This window comes from Chelon labrosus (assembly GCF_963514085.1).
Source record: "Chelon labrosus genome assembly, chromosome: 5".
NCBI lineage: Eukaryota > Metazoa > Chordata > Actinopteri > Mugiliformes > Mugilidae > Chelon > Chelon labrosus.
The window spans coordinates 29,838,705-29,860,225 of NC_140341.1; the positions used below are offsets into that span (position 1 = coordinate 29,838,705).

The following is a 21,521-nucleotide window of genomic DNA, read 5'->3' on the forward strand; positions in this document are numbered from 1 at the left end:
AAAAGTCCAAAAATATGCTCAAGGCATCATATCCTGCAATTTGAGATTCTGAAACAACAGCTGCTTAATATCCAGTTAACTGACTAATCAATTAATTGTTGCAACCCCTCTCTGCAGCTATCCTGCACTACAAATCAGTGATGATTGGGTGAATCAAAGAAATAAATGGCTGCTATATATTCTCTTGTTTGTCCAGTGTCAAGGCTCTGACAAAGGCTCTGGTCTGAAATCAAATAAGCTGATCCAGTAATGTGCAGCCTATGACAGGTAAACCTGAGGTCACCCACCACTTCTCTAACATAACAGTGTTCTATAGTAGTAACGGATTAAACAACAGCTAGATTGGCTAGAAAAAAAGATGAAAGAGACTTTATTAAGTAAAACGCAAGTAGCTTGATATACAATCACAAAATCCATCTGCAACTTTTCTAGATTTGTCTGCTGCCAAATAAGACCAAATAAGAGAAAATTAAACTCCAGGATACATGTTAGCCTGTTAATAATCATCATAAAAATAATAATAATTAAAAAAAAAAACACTTAAAATGAGTGATCTTTTGCATATCCCTCTGGTATACTAATCATTTAACTTGCAAACCATATATGTAAAATCTGATGATGCCAATAAATCATATTTTTGCCTTTGATCATTGAAATGTTGAATTGTTACTTTCTACATTTTTACATATCACTTCTCAAGTTCTGCATTGCTTAGGTCTAAGTAGATATTTCAATGCATAAGTGGTACACACTGACTCTGCAGTATTTGTTTTAAAAACCTGTCAAACGACACACACGGATATGTGGTGGAAGAGTGAACACAGCAGGTCAAGGGTTCAGTAAAAGAAGGAGGAACAAAGACATTGACCAGTGGCCAGCCCTTGTTTGAAGAGCAAATGGTTGTCATAAACCATGAAGGTACATCTGTGATTCTGAGAGAAACAGTCAGACTGTGCTCTCTGTCTGTTTAATGAGTGGCTGTGGATGCAACACTGAAAGAGGCCCAGGTTGCAATTTGTGCTTTGACAGAGCTTTAAAAACTACTCAGCTCAGAAATTAGTATTATTGGGTTAGACTAGGTAAATGTGAAGACAGCATTCATACTGTGAAGGTCCTATACAGTAGATCGTCTAAAACAGCCTGAAAACTGAGTAATGTTGATATACACACTCAGAGTGTATATATGCTCTGACTCCCAGGAACAAATACACTGATCAAACATAACATTCCTAATATTGTGTAGGTCTCCCTTGTGCCTCCAAAACAGTTCTAACTCATCAGAGAATGGACATGGACCTTCTGAGGGTGTCCTGTGGTGTCTGGCAACAGAATGTTGTTAGTGGGGGCCTTTGGGTCCTATGGGTTGAGGAGAGGGGCCTCTGTGGATCATCCCACAGATACTTGGATCAGTTTGGGATCTAGTGAATTTGGAGGCCAGGTCAACACCTTGTACTGTTCTTCATGTTTTTTTAGTTGTTCCTAAAGCATTTTTGTGTGTGTCTGTGTCAGGCTGCATCCTGCTGGGGATGGCTGCTGACATCAAGGAGTGTCATTGCTATGGGGTGGGGGTGCCTGGTCTGGTCTAGGTGGGTGCTACATGTCTAAGTAACAACTACATGAATGCCAGGTCCAAAAGTTTCCCAGCGGAACATTGGATTGTCACAAGATGGTCAATGTTATTTACTTCTCCGGTCAGTGGTTTTAACGTTGGGAATGATCGAGGCATATATGTATATTAAACCATTTATATATTGTTTCAGGGTCAATACGACTTGACAGTATCCATGCAGATGGAAACAATTAATATTCACTGCTACAGTGTTTGCCGTCAGTGGTACAGAGATGAGAATGAGAATGAGCAGGACTTCCTGGTAACTGGAGGTAAAATAGACCACTAGCTAATAAAACCGAGTGTTGACTTTCTGGAAATTATATCCGAGCAGCAGTTTAGCGCATTCATGCTGATAACAAGGCACTCTGTAAAGTTATCAATGTTTTACAACAAGATTTTACAAGCAGGTAGTAAAAGTACTGCCCTCAACAACTAGATCCTCCTACAACTGGATCCTCCTAAAAACAATACTGTATGTCTAGGCTACATGTCTACATTTACCAAGAACGCACTAGAGGTTATCAACTTTATTGCCAGCTGTTGCAGCACTGATGCCTAATTCAACTGTGGATGTCTCATAAATAATGCATCTGATGAGACCTAATGTTTAGGGAAGTGATTCACTTCCCTCTGAGCAAGAAGGATTTTTCTGATGAAGTCTTCATCAGAAAAATGTAAATATGAAACACAAAATTACACATTTCTGATTACTGAACAAATATCATTTTGTAAATCTATTTGCAAAATGTAATGTATCATGTAACTGCCTTCAGATACTATATACTCAACATCTGCTGCTTGTCTTGGCATTAACTCCCAAGAGTAAAATAACTACAGATAGCATTTAAAAGAAAGGACAGTGGAAAACTAAGGAAACACATACAATACGTTATCTAGAATAGAACCAGTGACGGTGTTGCAGAAATACAGATGATACTGATCTTTGTCACATCAACAAACACCCACAGGAAATGTAATAAAGCACTCAATGGTGAGATCATTTTCCACTCCCATGTCCTCATGTTGATGTAACACTGCTGTTTGGCTGCTTGAATTCGCTGCATAAAAGGTTACAACAGTAGAACTAATGCACTCCACTTGGACTGCAGAGCAGGTTTACACTAAATGTTTTACCTGTTAGATATCTCTTCTGTTACCTTTTTGGATTTCTGGCTATGAACATGAATCAGAGCAATTTCTCTTCAGCTAGAGAGGAACAGTCTGAATTTCCCTGTATAATGCCACCAGACGAACATGATAATCCATAATAATCCAAACCATTTTAGTATGAGGCCTATGTATGCGTTTGTCATAATATAACAGACTTTTCACCATCCACAGCAGTACAGTCCTCTCAAATGACTGACCATGGATGCAGGGGCAGGAAGCAGCCGTTTAGACAAGGCTTAGTGGTGTGTGTTTGAAGGAAGGCAGCTGGCTGAAGGAGCATCAGAAAGACAGGTCCTTTTCTCCCAGTGAGGAAAAGCATTGGTCCACACTTTGGTCAGACACCTCCTCCAGTGTTGATGGGTTCCACTTGGGATTCTGGTCTTTGTCAACCAGCACTGGAAATGCGGAGGAAATCATGACAAAGAAAGTGACTCAGATGATGTAACTGATAGGCAGACAGTATGGGATAATGTCAAGCCTGAGCTAATAGGAGAAATGACGAATCCACAACATTTAGGTCATGTACAGTGAACAGTGGTGAGTGTGAAGAATTTGTGCAGCTAACAATTTAATTACTGAGCCATTGATATGTTATATCAATCTGTGGAAACTTACCAGCTCGTACGCCCTCATAGAAATCACAGCCCCTCTGGAATACAACAGAAACAATCCAGTAAGATCACGTCTTTTTAGATTTTTACTCAGACTTTAACTTAAACAGCTGTAGCAGATAACGATATTGTAACTCTGACTTTATAACTTTAGAGATGAATGAAAGTTAACATGGTAAATAATACAATGGACATCCCAAATAATTATACAGATCCAGTTAAATCCAAAATGTAAAAAGAACAGACACAAAGTTGATTGTTTCATGATTTCAGACTTCACTTAATTTTTTTTACCATGCAGGCCTGGCTCAGTCGATACTCCATCACCAACACATCCTGCAGGCTCAGAGCTGCACCCGCCTGCAGCTGCTTGTAGGTGATCTTCAGGGACGTGGGAGACATTTTAGACAGGGTCTGGAGGAAGTGAAAACAAGGAAATGCTGTCTGTTAAAGAGAATCGGCCTCCACATACAAAAACTAGTGATGGACTGTTTTGTTTCCTTTCAGATTTTGCTGCAATGCATCATTAGAATCTCAGTTAAGAAGAAAACAAGCAGAACAACGTGCAAATGAAGACATTTCTAATGTTTAAGGAAGGATAGTGAGTCAGTGGCTTTTCATAAATAGTAGATGCCAGAGCTGACCCCCATTAACTCTGGTTGAGTTCAATGACTTGAAATGATACTAGAAATGAATGCTGAGAAAAGTCCGAATTATAAACACAATTATCAGTCAACGGAGGCTCATATAACAGTAGACTAGGAGTTTTATGCTGTGAGTCATAGACTTTTGAGTGTTCAGGAGAGGATCAATAATGAAGTGGGTGTGGTAGGTGATGGAGGGATGAGATTATATGCCTTCTTTTGCAGCTTCCAAGTCACTGGACCACACATGTAGAAGTGCGATGAATAAACAGACACGGGTCACATCCTTCATTAGTCAAATTTTCAATCATTAGGGCAAATTTGATGAATGAAGCTCTGAAATCCCACATGAGAGATTTTGGTCCAACCATCAAGGCAAAAGACTAAGGCTAACCCCATTAAGTGCTTAGGCTAAGATACCCACTAATTACTAACATGGACTGCTGGAGACAAACAGCACCCGGCATCATTCACTGTCTGTGGGATAACAGGGAATGTTACGTCCGATATTTTAACCATTAAGGGTAGAACCAGTAAGCGTCGGCATGTCTCTGTATCATTGTTAACAGATTTCAGTACAATTATCCTACTTGAAGGGAAAATGCATTTTGTGAATGATTTTAATTAAGCTGCAGATAAAGCACATACCTCAGCTTGTTTCTTAGCGAACTCTGAGCCATCTGCCTTCAGGTTCTGCATGATGCCCTCCACACTGCTGGAGCTGAACAGTCTGATAGGAGGGGGAAGGAAGGATGTGGGCTCAGAATTGATACTGAACATGACGTTTAAGAATGCCTTACTGCACCCCACAAAATAATTCTGCTTCCTATCAAAGGGCTAAAGCAGTATTTCATAATCCTCTGTGAAATAGAGCTCACTTAAAAGCACCAAACTCCCAACAAATACACTGTTTACAACTGTTTTAGTAACATCTGCTAACAATTGCATTGTCCAGCAGTTTAAGGAAAGTTTCGATCCTGCTTTGAAGATGTCCGTCTGCATTAGGAATGAATGGCCTTGGCGTCAAGTTTCAGAAGATAGATAGATAGATAGTGTATTTATGGGAAACTTGGTATCCAGTAGCAATGGGATGAATGGGACTCAAATTAACATATTGTTAGTTTTTTTTTTACATGCATTTTTTTTTTTTTTTACATTTTTAAAGTGCAGAACTAACATATTTCTTTTCATGGCAATAAAAAATACAGAATATTCAGCCCTCTAAGTACCTAGCCTAAGTAAAATGCTGTTTACCAGGCAGACTTTATGTTTGGGAAGACACAAATTCAAGTGTTACCTGTTAATATCAGAAATGTGCTTGTCCAAAACAAAAGGATTTTCTGAGCCCAGACTACTCTGTGGACAAAGAGGACAGATATTCAGACTCTCAGGAACACATACACTGATCAGGCATAACATTATGACCACCTTCCTAATATTGTGTAGGTCTTCCTTGTGCCTCCAAAACAGTTGTGACTCATCAGAGAATGGACATGGGCCTTCTGAGGGTGTCCTGTGGTGTCTGGCAACAGAATGTTGTTAGTGGGGGCCTTTGGGTCCTATGGGTTGAGGGGAGGGGCCTCTGTGGATCATCCCACAGATACTTGATCAGTTTGGGATCTAGTGAATTTGGAGGCCAGGTCAACACCTTGTGCTGTTTTTTGTTTTTTTAGGTGTCCCCACAGTGTTTTTGTGCGTGTGTCTGTGTCAGGCTGAATCCTGCTGGGGATGGCTGCTGACATGAAGAAGTGTCATTGCTATGGGGTGGGGGTGTCTGTTCTGATCTAAGTGGGTGGTCTAAGTCTAAGTCCCACCAGAACATTGTATTGTTACAAGATGGTCAGTGTTATTTACTTCTCCTGTCAGTGGTTTCAATGTTGTGGCTGATCGGTATATGAAAACACATCATGTCATGTAGCCTTTGTGTCTAACCTGGTTCTGATAGGAATCCAACACTCTGGTGACATCTTCAGCAGAAGGAGACTTCAAGTCCACTAGGTCCTTCTGTAGGTCTGGGATCTGAAACCAAACACACTCCTGTTAATCTTGTAGTCTGTCTTTTTTTTGGATCCTGGTAGATATTTCCTTCTTGGTTCTCATTACGGAGATACATTATAGAAGAATCTGCTGCTGCTGTGCAGAATTTCATCGTCTCATTTATTATTGTATTAAAAATGTTAAAATTTTATAAAATTTTGTGCAGTTTACTCCCCAGTCAAAAGCCTCTTGTGACACTGCAACAATTCAGACTTATAACAGATTAAAACTGTCTTTTGGATTCACAAAGAAAATTACACATAAAGCCATTGCTGATTACAAGTCCCACAAGCATATTCAAAGAATACAGTCTAATCTTCAACAAACAAAAATTGTCCAAACAGCTGCTAGCTTGTCCTGAAAACCAAGGTTATGGTCATAAATACTGCCGCCCGCTGTTCTGATCTTATGCCAGGAACAAGGCAAACACAACCAGTCAGTTGGCACTTATAAACACGAGTGAAGCCCAGTGAATCAGCATCTGGCTTTCTAGTGGAGATTTAACCTCACCCCCCCACCACGCTCTTGTCCTGCATTCGTCCTTGCAGCACATATATCACTCAAACCTGACCTTTGCATAGGTTCACACCATTCTTGGTGTGGATACTGAACTGACAGCACTTTTTGGGAGATTAACTTTAGACAATGTACCTTCTTAGACTCTACAAAGTGAGTGGCAACTCCGGCTCTCTGCACATCGCGACCTTTAAGTCGGAAGCCTGTCAAAGCGAGAAAGAGCCCCAACTTCCCCTGGAGTCTCGGCAGAAAATGGCCACCTCCCACATCAGGGAAAAGCCCTGTCAAAATAAAACAAAGGTTTGTAGCATTTCAATAAAAAAGGTACTTCAAGAATAACAAGAGCAGCATGATCAGTTAGAACTGTAAATTTTATTTAACAAGTAAAATCTACCAGAGTTTCTTTAAGATAATGATAAATAAATATTAACAACTGCACAAATATAAGATATTTGGCATCTATTCATTCATGACAATTAAAATTGGGCCAGGACCACACTATCACTGATCTATATGAACTAACATTTGGGGGACATTTGGTGGAACACTTATTTTCATTTTTAATTGTTCCGCTGGTTATTTTCTCAAATAGTCAAACATTTCAGTAATCCCTATGGCCGATTCAGAATATCATATATTTTAGAATTTAGATAGCTACTTATTTTGGTTATTATGTGCTTCAATGATTCATTACTTGTATGATAAATCACATCACACACATTTTGTGTCAATGTAAACATGTTTGTCTTGAAACGGAAGAAGTCTCACAGATATAATCAGACTCACTCCTATTGGCTACGGTCCAGTTTATTGTCTGAATGCCTAGGGGATTTATGAAATCCAGCACAGAAAGATGATGACACAGCTCTGTACATTAGTCTCCATTAAGTCAAACCCACTGATATTTTTCTCTCCTGTTCTGTATCGATGGCTACAGCCATTAGCAAAGAAAAATGATTTCAGGCACACTACAAATAATTAAACATGCAATTTACGAGCATGTTACATTTCATTTCATCACAATCCACAGCCTTAATCTCTACACAGTACATTCTGTGTTTTCAGTAATGTTTCCACTTGAGTTCAATAATTCTGACAGGAAATTAGATTCTGTTGGTTACAGCTGGTTTTCTGACAGATATTGTAGCGTGGCATAAGGCGAGAGGGGGGCAGTGAAGAGGAAAGAGAGGGATTAAATGACCTGACCTGATTCATGGCTGAAAATGTAATATTACAAATGTGGCAGATTATGGCTGTTGTTAAGAATGTTAGCAGGGCTGGGTTAAATCTGTTAATGGCACCAGATAAGGGGTTAACTCTAGCACGCGAGGTTGGATACAAGTGTGTTTACGACTGAATCAGTTTGTGGATACACGCGTATGAATTGAGCAATTATTCTAAACTTTAAAAGACATTGCTCATTTGTACCATTTATGGAACGCTGCTTTATAAGAATTCTAATACACAGCAGCTTGACATAATCAGGCTCTAATCTTATCAGAGTATGAGTCTGATAAAACTCTATTTGGATTTCATCATGGGACATGTTTAAAGAATGAAAGTCAGGCTAGATTCTAGGCTAAATACACAGTAACATATAAGTTATCATGTGGGAGTAATTACATTACTTTTAAAAGACCAAACAGCTGGTCACTGGGATCTTTAATACATACAATGAACAGAGAACAATTATTGGGAACTATTTTATGTTGCAGATTAAAACAGATTTGGTGCTCTAGTACAGATAGAGTGTTTGCTGCAACATGCCAATGTACATGGATTTAATCAGAATGAGTGCTTGTGTTCATGGTAATGAAGGAATGTGGCGTCCAGAACAATGATGTGTTTTTAATGGATAACAATGGAGTCCTACAGTGCAGAAAGATATTATATCATCAACATTAAGTGCTGGAATCAAGTGGTGAAAGCCACTGTCCTGAAGATTTCCCTCCATGGTTACTGCATGTTTCTAGGGGAGTAGAGCGGTGAGCGGTGGTTTTTAAGATTGTGTAAATCATCTCATAATCTATGGTAAATGGCAAACAGTCTTGTTTTTATATAGCACATTTCTACAAATTAGTACTGTCTTGCTCACGCCACGTGGCATGTTCTGAGGACTGAACTGCTAACCCTCCGGTTCGTGGACAGCCTGCTCTACCTAATGAGCCACAGCCACAGACACAGCCACCTCTATGATTTACAATCTACAATTTCTCATAATTTTGCTTTCTAGAGTGAGTGCCCCAGATCACTGATTACCTTATGTGTTTGGCAGGCTCTGTGTTTAGACTAAAACTACTCAAGTACAAATAAAGACACTTCACTGGAGAATTTAAATGTGACACTATGTCCACTCACACTCCACTTGACATCATACATTTGCCTTGGAAAATAAGGAAGTCTCCAAATCCCAAAGCCAAAGCCCAGATAAACAGACCCAAGTTGGGTTTAAAACACATATTACACTGTGCAACGGAAGGTGCACAGAAAACCACAAAAACAGTAGATCAAAACTACAAAGGTATAGCTAAAGTTGGAGTGCGATTTTGATGAAAATGATGTCTCCTCCAGATGTCTCCTTCGCTGAAGAAATATCTGAATAAACTTGAGCTAACAACTTTCTGTACCAAGGACTTTCAACTCAAGTGGGAGGACCTGCAGAGAGAGGATTCCCTGCAGAGCAAAGAGTTGCTACTCGCTCTTATAGAGACTGAGTGGATCTGCCTATCACAGGAGAAAGCTGCCCTCAAGGAGGAGACAAACAACTGCAAATCTTCCTGTAATTTCCAACTGTAAGAGCATAAAAGAAGAACAAACTCTTGACTTCTCTGAAGGTGGTTGAGTACCTGCTTCAGTTTCAACTGACAAAGGAGGAGGACAAAGCTTCCCCAATAGCAGAGATGATATTGGGGAATGACAACACAAACTTGATGACCAATGTCTGTCCACGAACCAGAGGGTTCTATCCATGATAGAAGAACAACATGCCTAAGTGTCCTTAAGACACTGAACCCTAAGTTGCTCCCAGTACCTGGCACTGGAGTGTGAATGTGAGCGTGCTTGTGTGAACGAGTGGGTAAAAGTGACGTTGTGACCATAATGCGTTTTGAGTACCAATGTATAAATACAAGACCATTTACAATGGCAACCAGAGAAACCTCCCTGCTGAAAGACATGAAGAAATCCAAAGCTCTCCACACCTCTCGGCATAATTTGTAGCAAAATGCGAACAACAACTGCATGGCTTCTCTGAAGAGGGTTGAACATAAGGTGGAGAATCATGCGGAATGGCAAGAGGAAAACTTTCCTTCATTAAAGAGACTCTGCAAGCAAAGAGCAGAAGTGGGAAGATGCAGGGAGCAGGCACAAGATCTGCAAGACCTAGAGAGCAAGACTGGTAAAAAGAATGTGTTTTACTAATCTAATAATACCCAGAGCCAGAACTCGGACACATACTTACAAACTCACAAATCTGTATGTGTATATTTGTGTTCATTTGGTCTCGACCCCTTGAGCCTCCAAATATCTCTTTGAATAGGGATGGTAGAGAGTTGAGATTTGAGTTCACACCAGGAAAGTGACGCCAAAGCATCCACAAAAGCATCCTTCCCTGGTGGAGACATGAAAGTAATCCTGACAAAAACACAAACACCCTCTCACACGCACATTTGCACTTGTATATTTGGTTGGATTAGTCTGTCCTGACACCAAATGTCTCTTTGAAGAGCAACGCTTGGGGGTTAAGATTTAATTTTATATCTGGGAAGTGAAGCCAAAGTATACTCACTTTTCTGGGGGAAAAAACTGGAAACCAGTCCACACAAACATATACATACTAACACACACCGAGGCATCTGAGGTGAATTGCCTTTCCCAAGGTTTCTTCCCATGTACCCTTTCGTTGGTCGAACTTTACAAGGAGACATTTTTACCTCGTATTCTTAGAGAGTTTGGGCCAGGCCAGTTCATCTGATCTGGACATCTGAGGCACACTGAAAACCATCAGTTCTACAAGTCTCTTCAGCTGGACATCAAAAAATTTATCAAAATAATCAGCAACAAAAAATAATAATTTCATGGTTGATGTTGATGTTATATGGCACACTACATTTGTAATACTGAATGCTTCCCTTTATGATTAAATCCTGTAAATCCTGGGGTGCTGCTTTAAGTCTGAAAACAGCACACAAATGTAAGTTTTTAAGCAAAAAATGCTGTGTGAAGGGGGCACATTAAATCCATTCTCACTTGTTCTGTCTAGACACAGTCATTTCTTCATACTTGTGGAGCTAACTTTGTATAAAGGCTAATACGGCATTAACCATGTTACTGACTGCCTTTCTGATCATTAAAAAAACATAGAAACATTTGTAATGTAAGGATTCATGTTTCAAAGAAATTCAGCTCTTACCAGTAATCTTATGGAGTACAGCAAGCTGCTTTACATTATATGCAATATACTGAATGAGAAATGTATTATATTAATTATTAATTATTATATCAACAGAAAAGACGTTTCAAAATGAGTTTAAACAAAGCAAAGTAAGATTCTGTAGTGTGACAGTACGTACAGGAAACCAGCACATTAGAGATTCTTGAGAGGATTCGACCCTGGGATTGGCACTAAGAGAACCAGTTGGGGTCAGTAAGACATTTCCTCTGTCATTTAAACGAATCAACATTAATAATGAGACTAAATGGAACACATTTAATGTGATTTCAATTCACCAGCAAGTACTGGTGAACACAAGGATGTACATCTGTGTTTTGAATAAAAACAAGTTCATAGATACCAGAATTAACACTTGCTGACAAACCTTGTTATGCACAAACAAGGTGCATATCAGGGTTTATATCATGCAATATTGCCAATCATTAACCTGCACAATTCAATTAGTGAACCATTTCCTCCCACTTGAGTGTGCCATCGCCTTTAAAAAAAAATAAAAAAATAAAAAAATCACACACAATTGTCAAACCAAATCAGCAAGAACTTCAGCCATTTCTGTCCTATGCTCATTTCCTGTCTGCTGACAACTTAATCTTCACCCTCTCCCTGTTCCAGACATCTCAGTCCACGGCACACCACTACACAGCAGCTGAGGATTTATGTTCAAGTCTGAGCCCAGGATGCATCACAATAAGCTTGACGTGTGTGTGTGTGTTTGTCAAATGAAAGATGATAAGAGTGTCCTTGGGCGTTTGTGAGTGTGAAGGAGTGAATACACAGAGACAACAAACATAAACTCACATTAAAGTTGCAGAAAAAAAACAACTTAGCAACCGAACGATGTCTCCACAAAATAGCATTTCCTATAGGTCATTTCATTTTTAAGCCAAATGCAATGAAATCTGAACAAAAAGTCTGTCAAGTGCCCTTGAACTGATCACCAGTTGTGTTTGACAACACCTTAGAATCCATTATTCATTTCTATGAAGTGATAACACTGACTGACTGAGACGCTAAGAAATTTACTTTCTGTTCTGTTCATAGTCTCCTTCACACCACAATAGTAGCATTCTGCAAATAATTTCTATACACTAATATTCATATGCAGTAATACAACTGTGATAAGCCTGCATTTAAATGGCAACAGACTACTTTATGCCATAACGTCAGCTGTAATTTTCCTAGTTGTTAGAGATTTGTTACTAATCTCCTCAGAGCCTCAGGAGCAGGCCATCTGTCTACAAGAGTCAATTAGCTAAAGAGCAAACTATAGCTTAGAGTCTAAGCAATGGGCCATTTACACTTGAGGAGCTGGCTCAGACAGGAAAAAACAAAAATAAGTTCTTGATAATTAAGCCAGATGCTGAGCCACTGTAAGACACGTGCTACAGTCTGTATCAATGTTTGTTAATGGTACCAGACAAAAGTTTTGCAAATTTCAGGATCCGTATTAGCATATTTTACTCCTCTATTTTTAAGACTATTAAAGCCCCCTTATTTTAAGATCTGTGGTTTTCCACTGAATCTAAAACAGGTGCATTTTTAACAACATATTGTTTCTGACTGACTCTAGAAAATAACATTATCTGTTCTTGCCACTTGATAAAATAGACGGTCGGGTCACTATTAAGATGTACCGACACTGGTCTGTTTATGTGAGAAAGCTGTGACAGAGCCAGGAAAATACAGAGGCCTGCTGTTTTAATGCCAGTTTGTGTGTCCCGTAGTCACAGCTTTATTTGGACTTACAACATACTGCCAGCTTCTTACAAGACATAATAGGTCAGGAGAGACGGACATATGATTTAAATCAATATCATGTTACTGATAAAACAATATCACTGAACTTGTTGGGAAAGCTACTCCAAACTGCATTTAAACTACGATAACCAAACACAATAAGTGATCCCTATTTCTTTTTCAACAAAGTAAACCCGTTAACACTGTTAACATTATCCCTGTAACTAGGTTAGCATGCGAGAATTAGGGATGAATTAAAGGATTACCTTATTGTTGTCGTTTCTTATTATTTAGTGTGACCAGTCTTCCTTTCACTGCACTGTAATTAATGTGCTTGGGGGAGCTATCTGATGTAGCACCAGTTACTGATTACGCCCCGGCTGCTGGACCACCTCTCACTGTGCTTTAAAGTCTGTACATAATGCAATTTCACTTGTCCATTGTCAAAACATTTTGATGAGCATAGAGCATAGAGCATAGAGCAACTAGCATGACCACACACTCTTTTTTCCCACTTTATAACACTGGCTGTTGAAGTTAATTTTAAACATCATCTTATAAGGATGAGGTTCCCCACCCCATCATATACTTTAGTGAATAACTCATCTATTCCTTGGTACATATTTCCTAGCTTCTCATGCAATAAACCCTGTGTAAGTGCATACACTGGGTCCAGCTGGGTTTGAAACTGAAATCCTTGCCCCTACATAATTAATAGCCTAGAAAACCACTCATGCTGATGTGCAGGGTCCCTGCCACCCAGGCCTCCCTTCCTCCCTCCCTCAAGGTTGACAGGAACCAGTGCAGCTGGACAATCTTACCGATGGCAGTCTCTGGCATGGCAAACAGTGTCTTCTCAGTGGCCACTCGAAACCGTCCATGAACTGAAAGACCTACACCCTGTGGGTGGAGGGGAACAAAGGTTAAAAAAAACAAAAACGAGGAGGAAACACAGGCCACATTGAGCAAAGAGAAAACATGGAGGAAACATTAATAATAACTGTAAGGTTTGAGATGGAAAATTAACTGGTTGGAAAAAAGTAAACCAGGCCGACCCAAGTATGTGTGTGAGATTATTTGGTTACTGTGGAAACAGCATCCCATTGCATACATTCTCAGCTACGTGGAACCATGCAGGCAAACTGCACTGCCTAAAAGTTAGTAGTAGTGGATGAGGTTGAATAGGCATTTCAGTAACAGATATGTAAAGAAAGGTTAGGACAATCCAGAACACAGTAAAGGGCATGAGGGCACGTAAACCACCAGCAGAAATTGATCACACTATGATTACACACTGAACTTCAGTATTGTGCAAGATTCATCCAGAGAGAAATCTGTTGTGACTGGGTCCCTGTGCACACCTCAGGGCAGGGTCTTTTACTGGCCAGGTCACAGAAAAATCCAATATTTCAGTGACTGGTGGTGATTAATGACAGTGGAATGTGATCAGGTAAATCACTCGAGGACTCACATCCATGTGGACTGAGGGCTGAATTGATACTAGTGATTTATTTTGTTAAATGTTTTGACATATCTGGTTAGTGTCAAGGTGGGACTATCAAGGCATGTGTATCTGATTGTATCACATATGCCAAGAATGATCTTGCTTCCAAATGTGGTTCAACTTTGTGCAAATCACTACCCAGGAAACCCCCACAGCTATAATGTGCTGCCCTCTAAATCGACATACCTTCAGCATCAATAAAATTATATATACAAAAAAAAACATTGTATAAAATGAAAAGTCAAAATGTCAAAATTACATATGAAGTTGTGTGATTTTACGATGTTTTGTGGTGATGCAAGATACTTTGAAACAAAAAACAACAACAAAAAAGCTGTATGCTTATTAAAATAACTTCCTACTCCCTGGACCTTGAACCAACTAACAAATAAATTGAAATTACATTTCTTGACATCTTGTGTTTATTAAATCATCCAGTGCTACTCTCACCTGTCATTAGAATAGAGCGCCCTTGAAATATAACACAAATGTACTATGTAAATCAAGACAGCCATTTCCTCCAAAGTGCACAAATAACATAACCTGAAAATTGTTGAATGCACCCAGTGGAATGAGGGGCTGTTCAATCTCCTTGCATTACCTGACTTTCACCATAAAAGTAGTGGAATATTGTTAAGTGCTGGTGTTAGACCACCAAGCACCATATAAGTACATGTCTCCACACCCTGTTGTAAACAATGACAATTTGCAAAAGTGCGCAGACAAGCGTGTTTATGGTTCACACTTACAAACAGAATAGGCTGCAAAATTTACAACCTAGCAGGGGTAGTTTATGCTGCCAGAGAATGTACAGGTGTTCTTGCTCTAGCTTAACAAAAAGCTAATATTGACAGGATAGGTTTGGTGACATGCACTTCTTGGTTTAGAGCAGTGGATTTCTTGGTGCCTCTCTCATTATCAGTCACCCGTTTTTGTAGAGCATTCCGGTTTTGAATAATCAGAACTTAATGGCTGGCACAGGGTATGGCAGTGGAAAAGGCTGTGCGGATTATGCAGAGGCTTCCAAGCTGGTGTGAGGAAACCAAGTGGGATAATAGTTATACAAGTTGAAAAGAGAAAATGACATATGTTTGGAAAAAAAGAAAGAAAAAAAACTGTTGGCTTACTTTCCACATCACTCTTGCACAAGGTATTCACTTTCAAAACAAGCCCTGCACATGCTCTGCAAGATGAAAACCTTTGTCCAGGCATCAAGGTCTAATTTGGCACTGGTAAATAAGGACTGTTCTTCAAACGCAGCTGTCTGCTCTGAATGTAAGAAGCCTGTGAATGTTTGAAATGGCTAGACAATGTGTCTCTTCCAATGCAAATCACAGCAGACACTGATTAATAACACTTAAGCATTCACAGACCTTAATTCTTGGAACTTTAAACTTGGACAACAATGAATGATGTACATGAGATAAGATCCCATTGATGTAAGGGATGATCAAACAGACTTTGTGTGTGTCCTGGTTGACCTGCTAATGACATGCTTTTAGTCCCTAGTGGTTTGTTATCACTAACGCAAGAATACCCAGGGAGATCTGCCTTGAGCTCTGAACAGTTCTGGGAACTCTGGTGCCTCTTGGACTTTTCCATATATAGAACTGGCCTGTTTTCATCTAGTATGCACATTAAACAGCAATCACCCTGAGGACGGTTTGTGTCAACATTGTCTTCTCCATACTGGCATTACAGAAGATAGAAGAAGAGGACTTCAAATCGCTTTATTTCCAGAGCCGTATGTCCATTAAAATGAACGGATTAAAAATAAGTGTGATAAGCAGTACAAATTCTTTTTTTGTGTTTTTTTTTTTTTTTAAGTTTTGTTCTGACAAATATATTAAAGCCTTTGTTTCTTTTGGAAAGAAAAAAATGGTATCTAGGGAATTCATTTTCATCTTGACTGTCTAAACACAAGAGAAACAAGGCACACAGGATGATTCCTCGCTTTGCAACTTCTAGGATCTCGCAGTGATTTTCCACTCTGTGAAATGTTCGCTACATTGAAAATACAATCTACAGTTTTTTACCTTTTCTATATCTCTGTACTGAGAGCAGCACATCATTTTTTTATTCTAAAAAAACATGAATTAGAAGTTAATTCCAATACCAGTAAAAACTATGACATCTACACAACAGTCCATCTGCTGCTGTAATAGTCCAGTGGCCTTTTTCAACACGGACATCCGATCAAAATTAAAGCTAAATACTTTTGTTCACTGACAATTGTAGGTGAGATTGATTTCAATGTCAGGAGACATAAGTGTTTCTCGACTGGAGGAACTTTTTTACTGTTCTAATTGTGGCTTCAGGGAATGGATAGCAGTAGAGACAACTTAAATTGTAATTATGTTGTATCAAGGGTATTTATCAAGGCTATATTTTTTGGTTCCTACTTCAGGGTCGGTACTTTCCCAGCACTAGAGGAAACTTGAATGATGATCCTAAATGCAGTAGTTCCCAAAACAGGTGTTTCTAGGACCAGGAATGTAATTTGTTGACTGTGATTTTATTTCTTTATGACTGTTTTTTGTGATTTCATATCGAGAAGTTTTTTAAGAAGCTATATGACAGGGATTATTACTATTATAGCAATTATTGTTACGTTGTCAAAGGGACCCAGACAGCATTCATCCACTTGAGAAATGATGCTAAAGTTAGGGTATTTTTCACAATGCAGGATGCTGATATATCCATTCATGCTTTCATTACTAGCATGCTCAACTGTTAATGTATCTTCAGCTAGTTCAGAACTCTGCTGCCTGACTTTTGACAAAATACTAGTAAAAAGAGAGCACTGTTCCTGGTTTAGCTACCTTGCAGTAAGGGTGCATTTTTTTTCTAAAACTGATTATAATGTCCTTTTACTCACATATGCACCTCTTAAAGATATAGTTCCTTCTTACATTTCCTACCCAATAAATTGGAAAACTGCTTTTAGATACTAGCAACAATACTGTGGCACAATCTTCCCAATTAGATTTGCGCAGTGGGGATGACATTTTTAAATATGTCCATCATATGTCCACAAAAAGACTTTTATCAAAACTAGTTAAAACAGTCTTAACACTATAAGTTTGCAAATATAAGCTTTGATCTGGATTATAGCACACACGTATCAAGGATATGACACCTCATCCAAAATAACCTCATATAAGCATGAGGAATAAAAAGCAGTGGTAAACCAAGAGTGCATACAAACACAAATAAACAAATACAAATAAAATAGAAATAAAATGAGTTTGAAACTAAAAAGACAAGATGAAAGAACAATATCTGTCCCCAGGATGCATCCTCGCGTTAACTACTGACAACTCAAAAACCAGAGTTGTAACACAGCAGGGGTACACAGTGAGGTGTACTCCCTAACAGCCTGCAGTGAGTGAGGGTTATCACACATACACAATGAGTATTAAGTCATACTGGTGGCTGTGAGTGACCTTGGTGACACCCCGGGAATAAAAGTTTTATAATTACAAAGCTTTGCAATCAATTTCATTCCTAATAAACATTTGTGCAGTTCCGTTATGTGGTCATGCTTGTTGAGGGGCAAAGGCACTAATTCAAATTCCAGCTATATCTGACACCTGGAGGCAAAAATCCGTGGCAGCAACAATGGTCTGTCCTTCACATTTCATCCAATCAGAGGCCACCTTGCCACTGGCAGCAGATAACAGTGGCAGATGGTTCTCTACTGACGCCTACTGGCTAAATTCAACATCACACTTCATAGAGAATAATTCTTTTCATGTTTCATTTTACTAATTATGAGGATAATATCTGTCTAAGAGATCATGATATAAGCTGAAGAATCAAACTCACCCCTCCCATAGTTATGCCATCCATAAGGGCAATGTACGGCTTCTGATATGATCCTTGAAAGATGAAATAGAAAACCAGGACAGAAAACTACTTCAGACAGGTGAAGTGGAGCCTTGGGGGTTTGCAAGTTTATGAGATGAATTAATAAAGAACAGATAACACATTTACCTCATAATAAAAGTACCATCAGACTTCATCAAAGGAAATCATACCTATAGCATTGTTCAGGATGTATTCCTCACGAAAAAAGTCCTGTGCAAGAGATTCACCAGCCTTTCCTGCCTCTGTGACCGCTAGGAGAAAAAAACAAAACAAACAAATACAAACAGCAGTGGGAAAAATCCTGCTGGTAAAAATAAAACCTCTCCAGACTCAAAAGACTGAACTTTAAAGACCACTACTTACCTCTGATGTCTCCACCTGCACAAAAGGCTTTACCACCTGCTCCTTTGATAATCACAATGTCTGTTGCATTGTCCTTTTCCCATTTCTAGAACCATGAACAAAGAAAGAAACAGGCACTTTACAAATCAGAAACATGTTACAACATAATTATTCGTTAATAATATCCCATTTAGTGTCTTCCTCATTAGAGGAAAGGAACGACAAAACTAAACAAGCAAGTGGTTTTAGGATATTTAACCCTTTATTCAGCACTCATTGAAATAATTGGAAATTCAAAATTTCTACCCTAGAGTGTTACTGTAGGGCATAAGAAGACTTCTTTGTGAAATTTTTCAAAATTTTTAATTTTCATGAAGAAAATCAAAATTAATGAATTTACTATATATGATTCCTTGTTCTTAAGTGGTAAACAAATGTAAACATGTATTTAGACCATTAGAACATAAGTGCAGATTCGGGCAAAGGTCAGCATACACATAATCACATTAGATAGCCACTGCTTCCTGGTACCTAATAAAGCAGTTACGCTCAGTGTTCAAGCAGAGGTGGACCTTGCAGACCACATTTGACCCAGATTTAAACTGAGAATGTTTCCTTGATCTTCTCTGATGGGCTGGATGAAAGCAACATGCTTCTAAACCTCACTGAGAGGCACAGGGACGCAATTTAAAATGTGTGCTCAAGATACCATATATGGTTCCTTGCCCCATAAAGGGTTAAAACCTACAAATATAGTTGTGTCTGTCATATTCCCAAAATTTTACTTTGATGGGAGGGATGGGAGCGGTTAGAAAAACTTAGCAGTTAGGCTTAAACGGTGTATAAAAATGTTTATATATATATAAAATACAACTACAGCAAATCTAACCAAAATTATCTGTATAACATCAAGACTTTGGCAGTGTCAAACTACATATAAACAAACTTCAAGTTTGCATTAGCCCGGCCTTCCATATACCCTGAGCTGGGGGTAGATTTGTCGAATCATGGTTAGGTTGAGAGCATTCAGAACTTTGGGCCTGTTCATGGTGATCACTCCGGCTCTGCCCACTTTCTCCAGGAGAACATCCGGTTCCACATGACTCGACATCTGATGTAAGAAAAGAGAGAAACTTCTGCAGAAATCTTCATGATGATTATGATTTTCTCAGACGTAAAAACAACTTCAGCAGACAATTTTTTAATAGGCATCAAAGTGCATTTGAGGAAAAAGAGGAAAAGCTATGTTCTAGTTCAGGGATTCCCAAAGTGTGGATGTGCGTGAGCTGCCTCTATGAAAAATGTAATGGCGGAGAAGAAGTTATCTTCTTCTGCGCACTGTAAATGTGCACCTAGCTGAACCACCTGCGCTGCACTTGATCATCCTCAGAATCCTCTTTGTTTTTATCTGTTCCTGAGCATTGGCTCTTTGTTATTTATGTTGTGGGGCTTGTGTAACTTTATAGCAATTTAATTCAAATTACACTGCTGTGTTATGATGACGGGGTTTAAATGCCATTTAAAGTTGCTGCAATTTCTGTTTAACGCGGCTGAAAATATTATAACAATTCCCCCAACTGCTTTCTGCCTCTGAGCCTGAGCCTGTCATCCATTCTCTTTGCTCTTAAAAGTGGAAGCTTGCGCATAACTTTGTTTCATTATATTGAAAATGTTACAGTGTTTCAGTTTAATACAAACGCGAGAGCGCATTGGGTGTGATTGTAATTATTTTGTTGTGTGTGTGTTCTGGTTATTTGAGCATGATTAAACGTGCTGCCTTGAATATGGCTATAACATGGCTATACGGCTATAACTTGTTGCATTGTTTTGTTTTTTTTTTGTTGTTTTTTTTTAAGTTGTGGGGGATTGGGGGTGTGTCAACACGGTTGGGACATAGACATAAGACACTGTGGACTCTGTAATGCTGCAGAATTATTCATGAAACGTGATATGTCAGAAGCTGAAATATTGCTCCAAGTATTACAAAAGGTGAGGAAGATTAGGGATCCCTTTAAAAGGATACCAGTTCTACCAAATGCTGGCTCAAATGAATACTCCACACTGATATCAACTTCAAAAACACCACTGTAAGCCTACAATCGTTCCTTTTCTTACCATATGACCTTGGATTCGTTGCAGTCTGCAGAGCGACCTTAGTCTGGAGGAAAGAGCAAGGAAACAGAGCAAGATTTATTTATCCAACTGGCAGAACATAAAATACTTGTTTGCACAGACTCCATTAACTTAATGACCTAACCTGCTGCATACTACACTAACAAGCTAGTTAAAATGAATGATTTATGTTATGTTGTTATTATGAGTATCGGCAAGCCCCGACAATCTCACTATATCAAACACATTCAGCATGCATTGATAAACTTTCATTCATAGTATACACTTTCACTTGACACAGCAGAAAAGCACCGATCTCACTGTTCAAAAACAACTGCTCTCCATTTAGCCGAGCTGCTTCACTGGAACACCTTTTGAACGCAACTGAACCACCGTTTCATCTGGACTTGTGACAAGTAAAATGTCTCCCGTCAAAAAGTGATATACCACAAGCAGCTACCAGCACGCCTGACCCTTTAATACGAGCTAAGACTCCAAGTTCATTGTCAGACTAAGGGGAATGTTAGGGAGTAAAGCAGCCGAGTACATTTTCTAGGATAGTCGCCACTTGCCACATACCTGAAGGCGGATGTCAAAACCGTTAAGGACATTATAATATTTACTTAATTCGTTAGACCAGTAGCTTTACTTTCTGTGACTGATTACTCTCCTCGCACTCGCTGTCTCTCCTCTGATGTTTTTACGTTTACTTCCTGGAAGAGGCAGCGAACAGCCGCTAATTGGTGGGTGTCGATTACGTCACGGTGGGCAGACGAACCATCGAGAGAGATGTTTGTGCCACACTGCCACCTACTGTACTGTAGCGGGGAAGCACCGACCTCCTTGAAAAAAAAAAAAAAAAGGTTTGGTAAATACACTGAACGGAGGAAAAATTACAAGTATTCACATTTCG

The 21,521-nt window shown here is 39.1% G+C and overlaps 1 protein-coding gene across 1 annotated transcript; it reads right to left on the minus strand.

Annotated features, from left to right (window-relative positions):
• Positions 1 to 354: 354 nt before the first annotated feature.
• Positions 355 to 21,376, minus strand: hibch (3-hydroxyisobutyryl-CoA hydrolase). The gene is made up of 14 exons (XM_084544370.1): positions 21,188 to 21,376; positions 20,612 to 20,654; positions 19,476 to 19,607; positions 18,518 to 18,602; positions 18,325 to 18,405; positions 18,113 to 18,165; positions 13,602 to 13,680; positions 6,726 to 6,871; positions 5,970 to 6,056; positions 5,335 to 5,393; positions 4,686 to 4,767; positions 3,688 to 3,807; positions 3,398 to 3,431; positions 355 to 3,177 (listed from the first exon to the last, which is right to left on the minus strand). The coding sequence occupies exons 1-14, from the start codon at positions 21,217 to 21,219 to the stop codon at positions 3,062 to 3,064; spliced, it is 1,149 nt and encodes a 382-aa protein (XP_084400496.1). The 5' UTR covers positions 21,220 to 21,376; the 3' UTR covers positions 355 to 3,061.
• Positions 21,377 to 21,521: the final 145 nt, after the last annotated feature.

Bases quoted from the DNA above. Each gene is read 5' to 3' on its own strand.
- hibch (XM_084544370.1), bottom strand. From the start codon at position 21,219: ATGTCCTTAACGGTTTTGACATCCGCCTTCAG. The intron at 20,655-21,187 runs GTATGTGGCAAG...TCTTTCCTCCAG, and splicing joins GTTTTGACATCCGCCTTCAG to ACTAAGGTCGCTCTGCAGAC. The intron at 3,808-4,685 runs GTATGTGCTTTA...CACTTCCTCCAG, and splicing joins TCGCTAAGAAACAAGCTGAG to ACCCTGTCTAAAATGTCTCC.